Genomic DNA, 14,806 nt, shown 5'->3' on the forward strand with positions numbered 1-14,806 from the left:
TAAGGTGCGGAGGAGCCATGACAAATTATTAATACCTCTTCACTTTACTGCTGTGTTAAAAGTATGATTCTTAAGTCTCCTCATAATTTGTCTCAGCAACATCAACCAATCTAGCGCTTCTTCCTGTCCTCTCTTTCTTCTTTTCTTTATCTATCTTCTCCCTTTTCTTTCCCTTCATTTTCCTCACTCCTTATTGCTCTCTGACTCTCCCTCTAGATGGCTTTAGCTTTCAGTGACAGCTGCTCCTGCCCTGTACCCCCATCCTTGCCACCAGAGAGATACTGCACAGGTGCAGCCCCATCTGTCCCAATGTGCCTCTCTCAGGATGCAGTAGTACACAGCGGTGTCTCTCAGGGTAACCTGGGGCAGGACCAAGGTGCTGGACTTTCTGTCTGCAGCTATGGTCAGTGAGGCCATGCTGTTGGTCACAGTGCTTCGTAAGCCATGAATGATATACTGTGGACTCTGACTGGGATTTTGCCGATACCAATGTATATAGTCATCTCCACCTATGGTAGAGTGGTTACAAGGCAGGTTTACATCTTCTCCTTCAGCACAATCCATGGAGTTGGGCTGGGTAGTCTTAGCATCAATTATAGTCCCTAAGGGATCAAGAAAATGAAGTTAGCCCCTTACCACAAATCAGTTAATTCTATGGATCAAGATAACACTCCCATAATTCTCTGGCCCTTCCCCCTACTCCAGTGTTTTTATTGATATCCAGCAAAAATGTCATTGGTGTTTATTATAGATACCAAAGCCACATGACAAGAATCAGAGGCTCCACAGTGGGTCATTGGCTCAATAAACCCAGAGATTTCTTACAACTTGGTTACTGGTAAGGACTCTCCTGCGATCATGGCTATGATTTCACCTGTTATGTAGAAGTTTGTGCTCCCTAGCAAATGCATAGATCAGTTCTCTGTTCCATCCCTAGCATACTGAATAACCCACAGGGAGAGGAATAGCAAATAACCCTTCATGGTCCCTTGGCCTCAAAGTCATCCCTGTAGACACAGAACACTTACCCAAGGTCAGAAACACAGTTACTCCAATCACCAGCCTCATACTTCAAGGATAAGCTAGGATCATGGACTCAGAGCTCAGTCTTGTGTCTGATCCTAGGCTAAAAAGGTTCCAGAGAACAGAAGTAACCGCTGCTAGTAAAGACTTACAACAAATGAGGCTGCCACTGTGTTGTTGCCAGGAACTTCTCAGCCAATGACGGAGCAGTTGCCTGTCTAAATCTTCCTCCCCTTTTTTAGTGATGTCCCCAAAAGAAGGTGAGACATCCCCAGCTCACATGGTGCCCACTGCCATCATCTGTGATGTTTAAAATCTGGTTCTGGAAAAGGAACACCAATCACAGTGATGTGTCTAAGCACAACCACTGTTCCGTCATTTGTTCCTTAAAGAAATTGGCTGATGCTCCATGAAGCTTGTGGAAAGCAATGATTAATCCTAGAAAACTGAACTGAGCTCTGCATTGTAAGGAGATGAATATTCCCATCCACGTTTCAGAAAGTGTATGTGAGATTCCAAAGTAGACAGTGATGTGCTCTGAGGGACAGGAAATATTAATAACATTGAGATTAAAACTATACATCCCGGAACTTGGAGTCCTGTAAAGGTCCTTGGAATCAGGCACCCACCATCATCTAGGTAGACATTTCTCAACGCATCTGTTCTTGATATAGTGACTGATGATTCAGATGGAGTTCACTTCATTCTCCTTGAAAAGTGGTCCTTAATCCTCATGTTCTCTATGCCCATGCTTGTAGGAGATGTTCACCAAGGATGCTGAGGCAGAGAGAAAAGACAGAGGGGAAAGCAAACAAGGTGGGGGTAGGTGAGAGTGGTAGAAAAATGGGAAGGGAAAAAAGAGCATAAGGAATAGGGAAGGGAAGGGATAATCACGGGAGGGAAACAGAGAGAGCAGTGTTTAGGGAGGTACACGGAAGGGGCTCAGGCTGTTGGGCTAAGATCCCCTTAATCCTTGACTACACACACTCAAGGGATTATAAAGCTCAAGTTGTTTTGAGGGTGAAAGTGTGTCGTTTTTCCTTTTTCTGTGGAACAGCAATGGAAAACAGTACCTTCCCTTCTCCCAGAAAGGAACATTGTTTTCAGGTGGAGCAGCCCCCTCTTGTGGCTGAAAAAAGAACCGCAGAGCTAAACCCAGGCCAAAAGTCAGCCAGAAATCTTTCGGAAACCTCCTCAGGTTTGAAGGTAAATATTTTAGTTGTTTTTTAAGGAAGCTCCAAATTGTGTTCCATAGTGGCTGTACCAGCTTGCATTCTAAATACAGCTGATTCACTTTGGTGTCCCTCAAAAATTGGCACAACAGTGTAAAGCAATTATAATCTAATAAAGAGCTTTAAAAAAAAATTTAGTTGTAAGTCCTCTGTACCCATCTCTGTTTTCTTGGTCCTACAATACTCCACAGAAAGGTTTTAATTATTTTTGATTGCTTTATTTCAGTCACATGATTATCTGCTGTTGGCTTTTCTTATAATTTTCCTTTTCTTTCTAACCTTCCCATATTTAAAGTTTACTTCAAAAGCCCATGTAATTCAATGTTTATAAGAGAGGCTAGTACAGACGAGGTCCTCAAGAGTTAGTTACCTGTTTCTTAAATGAGTAGATGAATCGTTATTCGTTAGTTTAGCGAAAAGAATTATGTTGAGCAACTCTTTAAATTATTCTAAAAACAATCTTTCAATTTTATGGAATCAAGCTAAACAAATGACTCCAATAGGATAAATAGAGGGTTATAGTTGTTGACGAAATTCAACAATAGACAACAAACATGCCAAGCCTAGGATGGAGGAAAATTATCCTGGAGACACGGGAGTAAATGTCATGGTAATCATACTTCGTTCATTTAACAAATAATCATAAATATTCATTGGGAGTCTGTTCTGTGGCAAATCACACACACACACACATGCACACACAGACACACACACATGCACACACACGCACATACAGATAAGCCAACAAGCACTGCTACTGAAAATAAAAGAACAAATAAATATTATTTAAAGTAGATAGGACTGTATTATTTTATTATATTAGCAAAAAGTGAAAGAAAAGTAATTACCAGTAAATTTTTTGTATGTCGTACCCTGTATGACTATGGAGAATCTAAAAATAAGTTTTCTAGTATCTTGGCTCTTTTCAGAGTTTTTCATTATAGAGAATCATATCTCTAAGACCATATGAGATGAGGTTATCTTACTTTGCTTTATGAAAACAAAATAATGTACTTAAATTTCTTTCAGAAAATCAAAAGAATTTGATGAAAGGCCAATATCTCTGCATAATGAATACTCTCAACAATCCAGAAATGGAAGAGAAATTCCTTAATCTAGTGAAGGGTGTCAATGAAAATATCAAAAGTCAATATTATTCCCTATAGGATCATAAGCAAGACAGGTAGACGATCATTACTTCTATTCACTGTCCTCCTGGAGGGCCTGGCAACAAACCAGGAAAAGGAAATAAAATGTATGAATTTTGAAAAAGAAGTTTAACCATTTTTATTCATAGGTCATACTCTTGTGTATGTAGAAAATACAAAGGAGTCTATAAAACTACAAGAACTAGAACTAATAGATGAATTAATACAGTCACCAAACACAAAAATCAAATTTTTTCCAAATTCTAGCAAAAAGCATTAGAAAATGAAATTTAAATATCATTTATCAAATACCTGGGAATTAATATAATGCAAGGTATGCAAGTCTTCTACAAAATTTTTTTTAACTTTACTAAATTAGGATCTACATAAAAAGGAATAGCGTAAGACTCTATATGTTAAGATGTAAATTGTCCCAAATGAATCTATAAATTCAACACAATCCCAATCCAATCACTAGCAACCTTTTTTTTTTTTTTTTGGTAGACATTGAGAAGCTAATTCTATAAGTTATGTGGATGTACAAAGACCTAGAATAAATCTTAGAAAAGAAGAAAGTTTGACTTGCATTTCCAATTTCAAAATATATACGTAGCCCCAGTAATTAAGGCAGAATGTTCTGTTGGTAAGAGGATAAAATAAAGAAGTCAGTAAACAGAATCAAATTCAAAAAGAGGCCCATGTGCATACACCATCAATTGATTTTCTCCAGAGATGTCTCTGCAACTCCACGGGGGAAAAGATGGCCTTTATGGTATAACAACTAGAGCAACTGGGTATCTGTATTTTTTGAAAGTACCTTGACTCCTTTCTCATAGCATACAAAAAATTAATTCTAAATGGATACAAGATCTAAATGTGGTAGATGAAACTATAAAGTTTCTGAAAGAAAACATAGGAGGTGAGAGTAGAGGCAGGAAGTTAGTTAAGAGGCCCGTGCTGTCATCCAAATGAGAGGAGCTGAGTGCTTGAATTAAGAGAGTAGCAAGGAGTACAGAAATGAGGACATGGACGTGGGTGCTATGTGAGAGGTGAACGCACAGGACCTTGATGGGCGTTGAAGATGTGCGTGCTCATTAGCACTCAGGTGCCCATCTGCACAGGGAATGTGTTTATTCTATCAGCTCACGTGGAAACTAGCGGCCAAAGTTGCCCTCAGTGATCCCTGCTTCCTGATATCCGAGCCCTTGTGTAGCCCCCGTGCACACTGAAGCCGGGCTGGCTCCATGACTCAGTGTAATAAACACATGAGCAGACGTTAACATCGTGGCAGTGCTGAGACTAAACATGAAGACTCCTTGGCAGCTTCCCTTTTGTGACTTTGGAAGCCCTGGGGCACCAGGTACAATGCACAGCTTCCCTGAGAGACCACGAAGAGAGACCACGTGCAGGGGTCATGGTCATTCCTGAGAATCCCTGGAGTGAGGAGTGAGCCTGACCCCCACAGCCCCAGAGCAGGTGGCTGGTTGTTCACATTGCGGCCCTACAGTGAAGAGGGACATGTAAGCTTTTCTCATTCAATGTGATTTTTATATTTCACTCATTTTTCTCGTTCCATGTGGCTAAACTCCAAAAAAAGGAAAGGGGCGGGGGGGCTATTTGAAAGGTCATGCCTGTATCTCTATGAGTAGTCAAAATTTAACAGACTATTTTAAATTTCCGATCCATTTGAAAACCCAAACAAAATGGGAATATGGGTCCATATTTCCTTAGTCACATATGACTTTCATTTTGGGGGAAGGTCTCTCCACGCCAAATTTACATTTTCCCTGTGTTTATAACCATAGATTTTCCAAATTATGTCCCACTGCATATAGGAGTTGACTTCATGTGTGGGAAGAGCTTTATCCCCTCATGTGCTAAAGCAAGCAGGGGGCCTAAGGAACTTGGGGACATAGGTCAGTTTCAAGCAGCACTCTACATTGAAGTGCTGTATAAATGTAATTGATTTCTATATGTTCCATGATATGAAAAACAACATGAAGCACTGTATTGGAGAAATGTGCAGATGAGCCAAACTTTGTCCTTGCTTTTTTTCTGTGCCTTTTGTTTGTACCCAATTCAGAGTTAGCTAAACCACAGAATCGTTACTGATAATATTAGAAATTTCTTCCCTTCATCTTTATGCCAATGATATTGGAGACTCAGTTTGGGAAGTTGACCAGTAGCTCTTCTTTTGTGTTTTACTCCACTGATACTACTTTTCAATGAATTACAGGTTCTCTTCACCCAGTCCAGTACTCTACACCTCCAGTTCTACATATATTCACATAGCACAATGGATTCAACCACTAATAGTTTTAAGGACAAACAGATTCATTACTGTTTATGAATTATGTTTGAAAATAAAATCTTTTCACATGTATGTCTCTTAAATGGTTTCAGTCTGAGGGATTTGTATGCAATCCAATATTGTTTTTATCATATGTATTATTTTTTTCCTAAACATGAGATAATGACAGTAATAAGATTTTAAAAAACATAAACCTACAAAAAAGAGATAGATGTGGGGGCGGGGAGAACAATGGCAACATAATTTAGGAATTTGGACAGAACACGGATAACTAGTTACTAATGTACATGTTGGGAGAAAACTGCAACTCAAGCTATTACATGAAGAGGACCAGAAGTAAGTTAATTCATACTGACAAAATCCATAAGGGCTCCAGAATTAGAGGCCTCTCGAGTACCAATGGGGTATTAAACTGGTGGGTTATCTGGAAATCTGCAAAATGAGCACAGTACCAGATACTCAAGTAGTCTCATCCACCTGGAAATTACGAATGAAGAAACATAGCTCCTACAGTTCGGGTATTATTCAACATCACAATCACAGGACAAACTGGAGGAGAGATCAAGGTTAGTAGTAACCTTCCCCATCAGTTCTCCTTTCAGATATCAAAAGTGATTTTTAAAAATGCAGATAGGGGCTTCCCTCGTGGTGCAATGGTTAAGAATCTGCCTGCCAATGCAGGGGACACATTCAATCCCTGATCCGGGAAGATCCCACATGCCATGGAGCAACTAAGCCCTTGCGCCGCAGCAACTGAACCTGTGCTCTAGCGCCTGCGCTCTAGAGCCCACGAGCCACAACTACTTAGCCCTTGTGGCACAACTACTGAAGCCTGCAAGCCTACACTCTGTGCTCCGCAACAAGAGAAGCCACTGCACTGAGAAGCCCATGCCCCTCACCAAAGTATAGTCCCCGCTCACCGCAACTAGAGAAAGCCCGTGCACAGCAACGAAAACCCAATGCAGCCAATGAATTAATTAATTAATTAGAAAGATAAAAATAAAAATGCAGATAGCCTCATATGAGAAGAAATGAAATACAGATGTCTATGTAGGAGGAAGATTGAACTAAACCAAAACCAAAATCCGCAATTCATTAAATGAGGCAGAATTGACTGTCCTGGTATGAGACATGCAGATTTCCATGCCAGGTGTGTGAGAAGATGGCCTATCCCATGTTGTACTCATGCACTTGAAGAAATGCTATAGAAGTACTAGCTCTTAGCATGTACCAAATGAGGGGTAAATATCACCCTAGTTTCATCAGATTTTTTTTCATAGGTTTGAGTGACCATTTAGTGCACTTGAAATCATGGGAAAAGAGGAGGCTAGGAATCTGACTCAATGACATGGCCAACATGCTGGCGGGAGTCAAGGTTAGTGATGTGGACTAACATCCAGTTAGTCCAGTTAGTGGAAGGATCTCGGGTGACCGGAATGACTGTTTACCTATGTTTGCATTTCCCCCTGATTATTGAAAACACTGAAATTCATTGCATTGGCCTTTTCCACCCCACACATGGCTCTTCATCAACACTGGTACCAGAGCAGCAGCAGGCACGGGTTGGGTATGGGCTGCAGGGGCCTGAAGGGCACGGTGTGGAGGCACAGAGGTATGTGGCTGAGTCCTCAGGCTGGGATCCTTTGATAAACATGTAGTTGTAATGCTCCTTAGTATTCAGAGTGACTCTATCTCATCCTTCCTCCTTTTCATCCCCATTTAAAATCATTACAAACAGGTTCTTGGGGCTTTTTCAGGTAAATCATAAAAAGAGCTGGAAGGGAAACTGCAGGTGAAATTTGTGCTCACTCCTTCCTGAACCCGCAGAGAGGGAGGACTCTGTTCCACAGTCAAGACACTGCTCCCTCCTGTTCAGAGAGACAGGATTAGACATAGAAACTGATCTCTCTACTCAGTGTTCATTGTCTTCACACATTCCCAAATAGAACCTAGAGGTGCCTGAATAATCCTCCTTCTTCCGCATCAGCACCCCAGACTGTTTAGAATGTCTTCAAGTTGAAGCCACAAGATCAGCAATGAGGCTGGGAGAGCGTTCCTCTCCATTTTTCCTGCCCAAGTATTTTCAGAAGAGGACCATTCTGCAGCCTAGATCTGTGGTATATTCTGCTTCAGAAAACAGGATTCTGCACCTGGTTGTCCAGCCAATCAGAGACAAAACCACACGCAGATCCTAGGAACACACCAACCGTTTCTGCCCTTGAATCAGTTTCCTGTGGTTCAAAAGGAGGGATCAAACACTGCTTTCTGGAAATGAACTTCTCAAACATTGAGGACATCCCCCATGAGCTCACAATGCAGAGAACTGACAACCTTTCAGAAGTGAGTTGCCTCATCGTGGACAGCTTCTATTCAACTTGAGAGAGACTGGGATGGCAATCCATGGCAAGAAATGATTTTGGTTATGAATCTTTTATATAAAATTTTGATAAAATTTTAAAACTTTGAAATCCCCAAATTATAAATGTGCACAAATACTATGTGCTCAATTATCTTTTGTTTTATGTGCATTATTCTAATAGAAAAGTCACATAATAGAGATATTACTATTCCCAACTTAACAAACAAGAAAACTAAAGTTGAAAGGGATTGAGTGACTAACTTGAGATCAAATATACGGTAGGTGCCATAGTAACAATCAGAACACGTATCTATCTGGCTCTGTAGTCTATAGTGTTTGGAATCTGCCATGTCATCTGCATTTGTGATGCTCAGTATATGTTTTAAATGTTAGAGAAGATATGTTCTAAAAATAATGGGAGCCTCCTTTGTGGTTATTCTTGCTAACAGCCCCAAATGAGAAGAACACAAATGTGCAACATCTGGTGAGTGGATAAACAAAACGTAATTCATTTATGAATTCAGCAATAAAAATGAGTAAAATGCTAATATATGCTACAGCGTAAGTGAATTAAAAAACAAAAAACCAAAAAAACAACAAAAAAAATTGTGTTAAGGAAAAGCAGCCAGAAACAAGATCGCATATTGAGTGATTCTATGTATATTGAATGTTCAGAAAAGGAGCCTATAGAGATATAAAGTAATTCAGTGGTTGTCTGCGACCAAGGGTGGAAATAGAGAATAACTTTAATTGCGGATGAAGGATCTTCTTCTGGTGATAAAAATGTTTAAAACTGGATTATGGTAATGGTTTCATAACTCAGTTAATTTACTAAAAATTATTGAACTGTGAATTCAAATGGATGAATTTTATGGAATGTCACTTATGCCTCAGTAAAGTTGCTTAAAAGTAAGTAAGAATTATGTTCTATCCTACCTGTGTCACAGTCCAGGAATAATGTTAGTTTGATTCAACAAGCACATTATTTATTGAAACAGTGATTTTGTGCCCACAATTTCCCTAGGAGCTCTGATAAAAGCAACATTCTCTGTTCCCTGTGAGCTCAAAATATAGTTGGGGAAAAAAAAAGATATATCTAGGGAAAATTTACTAGTAAAAGATAGCATTAATTAAGATTGTTCAGAAATTAAATCTGCTTCTGGAAAATTGGTAGTGTAAATTAACTACATAACCTTCTTTCCAGTGAGCAATTGAAATAAATAGAGGAAACAGAATGGGGTAGGTGCTAAAATCAGGGAATAGTGCCTTTCACCTACTTAAACTTAAATCGTGTTCTGAAAAGTGGTATAGTATTGGAAGGCACCTCAATGACTAACCCCTATCTTTCCTTCCCAAGAAAAGAGATGCAGCTACGGTTATTAAAGGGAATTCTGAACACCCTCATTAATGTCGCCTAATTTAGAAGCATAAATGCTGGTGTTGGGGATGGGCTGCTAGACAAACAGAAGTCACTACAACCCAAGTTTTATCTTTTTTTTTCTTCAGATCACAGCAATCGGACCCCTTGATGATAGGAGTGTGAGGGCATCTCCGCACCACTCAGAAAGCCCACTTGCTGTGGAGCTTGTTCCTGATGAGAATCCTAATCCCTTGATAAATGTACCCATCTATTGGAGGGGCTGTGTCCACAGCAATAAGGTATACCTCCAACAGCAGGGAGCATTCCTTCAACTAACAAGGCAGAATCCTGAAATCTAAAGCCATCATAATTACCTGAAATAGAGGCCAAGCCAATTGACCACTAGATAAATTAAATAAATCTTTCCTGAAGTGACTTGCAGGGTAGAAATGTTGACAATTCTAGGTAAATAACACAAAATGAGTCCAGCTTAATCTTTTATTTTAGAGTTTGAATAGTGTGGGCTCTAGAAATAATTTTATACATATATACATATATACGTGCTGAACCAAACCTGGGCCCACTTGCTCACGTGTGCTGTAGTGAAGCAAAATGCAGTGTTTACTGCAGGGCACCAAGCAAGCAGTCCAGGCAGCCAGTGCTTAAAAGGCTGGAGCTCCCTGATGGCTTTGAGGGAAATGTTTTAAAGACAGGGTGAGGGGGGAAGGTTGTGGGGTGCATGATCTGCTTGTGGACATTCTTCTGATTGGTTAGTAGTGACGTAGTCAGGAGTCAATGTCATCAACCTTCCGGTTCTGACTGGTCTAGGGTCTAGTGCTTGTGGGCAGCACACAGTTAACTTCTTCCACTTAGTGGGGGTTTCAGAATCTGCAAAACAGCTCAAAGGACATGGCTCAGAATATTATCTATTGCATTTGAAAGGGAATTGAATGAAGGTCCTTGACTTTGTTTAATGGCTAAACCATTATTGTTTTTCTTGCTTGACTCTTTTCCTTTCTTTCTGCATTTTCTCACTTCTCTGATTAAATTTATTCTTTGGAACTTGGGGAAGGCTTAGGAAGCTAAAGGTTTTCTACACACAAGAGGCAGAAAGGGGGCATTGCAGGGGGGTGGGGTCTATTCCAGGAAGACCCCCATAGGGTCCTGCTCAATTATTTATAAATATACATATATCTCGATGGGGCCTCCTGTGTGCTAAACATTGTTCAGGCATGGGGGATGCAGCAGTGAAGAGGGTATAAAAGGCCTACACTGTAGTTGGAGGAGAAAAATATTAAACCAATTTTTTAAAAAATAAGGCAATTTTAAATAGTGATAAGCACTTTAAGACAATACAATACTGTACTGAGATAGACAGTTACTCTTGAGGTGAAGAAAGGCATCTACTCTAAATACTGTATGGAGGGAAGGCTCCACTCTCACACTTACTCTGCAATACCAGGCAAGGTATTGAACCTCTCTCGTGTTCAATTTCCTTCTCTGTAAGTAGCCAGTATCTTTCTGCTGAGCACTGGGCTAAGCGCTGGCATTCATCATCTCACTCATTTCTCATAAGAACCCTTGATGGTAGATTCTATCAATATCCACATAGCAGATATGAGGAAATTGAAACATAAAAATTACTAAGTCATTTTCCCAAGATCACTCAACTAATGAGTGGTAGATCTAGAAATACAGCCTAAGCCTTTGGTCTCAAGCACATTGCTACACTGCCTCCCTAAAGTAGGGTGGACCCAACCTTGAAGGATTCCAATAAGAGTTAAGTGAGAACACACATGCAAATCACCTAGCACAACAGCTTTTCTCTCATAGGCTCTCAACCAGCTGCAGGCAATGTACAAAACCTTGGGGGCTGGGAGACAGAATCTGAAATTGCAGAGGAGTCTCTCCACAGGATAAAGCACAATATCTTTCTGAGGTGTGTTTAGCAGTTTACACGGAAGACTTCATGTGTTATCATGTTTCAATGGTCTATCATGTTTCTTACTGTTAATGAGGAATCAGTTCCCATTAACTGATATTAACACCTCAAATAGAAAGTGTTACATTGAGAGATTGAGTAGCATAATATAACATGGAAAGCGTCTACCAAGCAGTGTTTGCTACTACTGCTTATTATTATTTTCATCATTGACTCTTGCTCCCACTTCTCAAGATATTTCTGTACTACAAGAAAGGACAGAGCAGTAGACACAATTTCACTTACCCGAGGGGAGAAAAAAAATCTCCCACCTTGTGCAACAATTCCAAGCTTTTGGTCCAAGGTAGCCTATTACTCTCTAGCCAAAATCATCTCATGTCTTGTATTTGTCATTCAAAGTCAATCACTTTCACATCTGGCAGGCAAAAGAAAAAAAAAAAAACATCCAGTTCTCCAGAATCCTCTCTCTCATGATTTTTGCATTGGGAAGTTTACTGACTGGTTCAGCAATGGCAGCTCCTATTGTGTCTAGGCTTCCTCACAGTTTAATCCATGATCACTGGAGGGCAGCAAGGAGGCCAGTTGTAAGCCTCACAAAATATTTGAGCAGGACACCAGGTGGCAGTCCTTCAGCCTTCATTGTTGGTACATGCAGTGTGCTAGAGCCTGATTGTCAAGGAAGGAAAATAGAATGATTTAGATAAAGCATTCAGCAAGGGGTGACATTTGAGTAAAGATGTAAAGGAAGTTTGAGGTACACCATCCAGATATTTGGGAAGATAGTATCACCGTACAGAGGGCAAAGGCAGGGGGCACAGGTCTTGATCCAGAAACATGCTTGGAGTGTTTAAGGAATACTATCTCATTTTCCCTTGTAGCCCCTTATTCTTCCCAGCACACTGTTGCATAGGAAACTTGCTAAAGCATTCAGCACTGCTAACTGGTTAGTGGGTGATTTCTTCATCTACTGATCTTGGGGCAATTTGTATCTAGGTATGGCATCCTTTTTTCTAGTTCCCTTTAGGTTTTGGTTTAAGCCAGTAATGTCACCATCAATGAGATATCCAGCCACCCTATTCTGGGGCCAAGTACTTTTCCACAGTCCAAACCTTGCTCTTGAGTCCCCTAAAATGATATACTCTGGCTGGCAATAAAAGTTAGAGATGTTTTTCACAGTTAGGAACGTTATGTCTCATTTCCCAAAGATTAAAATAATTGGAACAATAAAATCTTTCTCATAGGGTTTTCATATTTAAAACAGATAATGAATCTGAAATGCATTCTATAGTGACTGACATATAGTAAGCGCGATAGATATCAACTTTTTTCCAGTAAAACCTGCCTTTCTTTTAATGTCCAGATCTGTGACTTGTTACTGTTTGTTCTTTTCTCCACATCAGTTAAATGAGGGAAGCTTCTAGGAAATTTACTTAATCACTTATTTTCCGGGAGACAGTCATTATTTTTCCCTTTTCTCTTGGGGTCATATTCTCCTAGCTAAATTGATACACTCAGGATGCTGAAAGAACACAGATGGAACACTCAGATGAGGTTTTATTTTCATTTCCCTAATGAATAATAATATTAAGGTGTTTCGTATATTTGTTAGCTATTGAATATCACATTTCTGAGTTGGATCTCCGAGATCTTGCCATTTTTATTAACTTTTCTTATTGATTTATGTGAGCTTTTAACATCTTCTGTATTTGAGTTCTTTTTCAGAAATATGCATTGCAAATATAGTTTACCAGTTTGTGCATTGACTTTCCAAACTCTCACCAATGATTTATGACAATGACAGTTTAAAAATACACTTCCGTGTTCATAAGAAGCTAGCTTGAAAGTTTTGTTTTCTTTAAGCACTTTAAAAATGGTTTCCCTTGGTGATTTCTATTGTTTCTGATGTAAAGTCAGGTATCATTCTTAATGTTGTTTCCCGGAATACAATATGCCAATTTTCCCTGGGTACTGGCAAGATTATTTCCATTTAAATAGACCCTGGATTTACTTTCAATACCTTGTAAACTTCTGCCAAAATCACAGTGATGGATCTTGCAGAATTTCTTATTCAAATTTATGGCATTCCACATAGCATTGCTCCTGAATAAGAAGCTTGTTTTATAGAAAGTCAAGTATAGCAGTGGGTGGAGGTCCTTGCCATGAGCAAAAAGATTATGGAATGAATAATAGAAGAGGTAGTTATCAATACCAGCTACAATCATGGGGCCATTTGAAGGAACAAGAACTATATTAGTTATGAAAATTTGTTTTTCATCTTGATATGAATGTATTTATGTACACATTAACCAATTTTAACTCCTCTCTCCTATTTGCCTGCATGTATCAATAGTAACATAAGATATGCTAATATAAGTCAATCTTATATCTTATTATATTTCAGTAGTGAAGATACAGGATTCAATGGGAGAGTGTGACTTAGCTAGAAGAGAAAATAATATCACCCACAAATGGATAAATGAATTTGGTATAATCTTTGCAGGAGGTTAAATTGTTTGGGGTTGAATAAGGAATTATTGCATCATATTAGCAGGAAGCACAGTTTTGCTATCATCTTTATTTGAAAGTTGTTAAAAGAGGTACTATAGATGCCAAGTTAACAAAGAGGGTACTGTAGTAGCTTTGTACTGTCTAAACTTAACTGTCTGGAAATATCTTTCCCAGAATGTGCTTCCCTGTATTGTTCTAGGTTAGGCTTGGCCACGAAAGAGATTTGTGCAAGATTTAGAAGGTGCTTGTGATAAAGTAGCCATATTTTTTATGTTCTGATACTTGGTGCAGGAGGCACTGTGATAAATCACATACATTGTTGCTGATCTGCTAGCTTATCTTATTGTTGATCCAAAACTCCTCCAACTCCCACCAGATCTGCTCCTCATCTTCTCTTTGTGTTGAACCAAGTATGCATGTAGCATGATAGCAAATGACACCCACTTCTCCTGAAGGTCATCCACTATTGTGAGGCTGAAGGAGATGAGAGACAAACAATTTTTAGTGTGTCTTTTTGGGTTCCATTATCTTCATGGTTCTCGTATGTCCTTATGAGTCACTGTTTGTCCATGCTTTTGTCTACATCCAACTTTATTCCACAAATGTTATTCTAGCTAACAGTGAATTCAGGCTCAAAACCAGATACAAAGATGACAGCTTTGTATAGAATTCTCCAACAGCTTTAGCGATTGCCTGAGTTCTAATCTTTATAACAAATATCTTACTCAACATAACTTGTGGTTCTGCTTCTCTGCTTGTAACTTAAGTGACATAAAGTCTAAGAAGAAAGGACTAAGAAATGATTTTCATGACGATTCCGTATAACTAGACCCAGGTTTCTGATGGGAGTGTATTTTAGTGACGCTGTCACTTTAAATTATTATGGCACAAGTTTACAGGTTTAGACAAGTTCACATATGTTC

General features: G+C 39.4%; 1 gene segment (V, D, J or C); it reads right to left on the reverse strand.

The window, feature by feature from the left end:
* Positions 1-222: 222 nt before the first annotated feature.
* LOC130844595 (T cell receptor alpha variable 26-1-like) lies at positions 223-1,118 on the reverse strand. The segment is given in 2 exon segments: positions 223-602; positions 1,029-1,118. Coding segments are annotated over 2 exon segments (420 nt in total).
* Between the last annotated feature and the right edge of the window lie 13,688 nt (positions 1,119-14,806).

This window comes from Hippopotamus amphibius, chromosome 2 (assembly GCF_030028045.1).
Source record: "Hippopotamus amphibius kiboko isolate mHipAmp2 chromosome 2, mHipAmp2.hap2, whole genome shotgun sequence".
NCBI lineage: Eukaryota > Metazoa > Chordata > Mammalia > Artiodactyla > Hippopotamidae > Hippopotamus > Hippopotamus amphibius.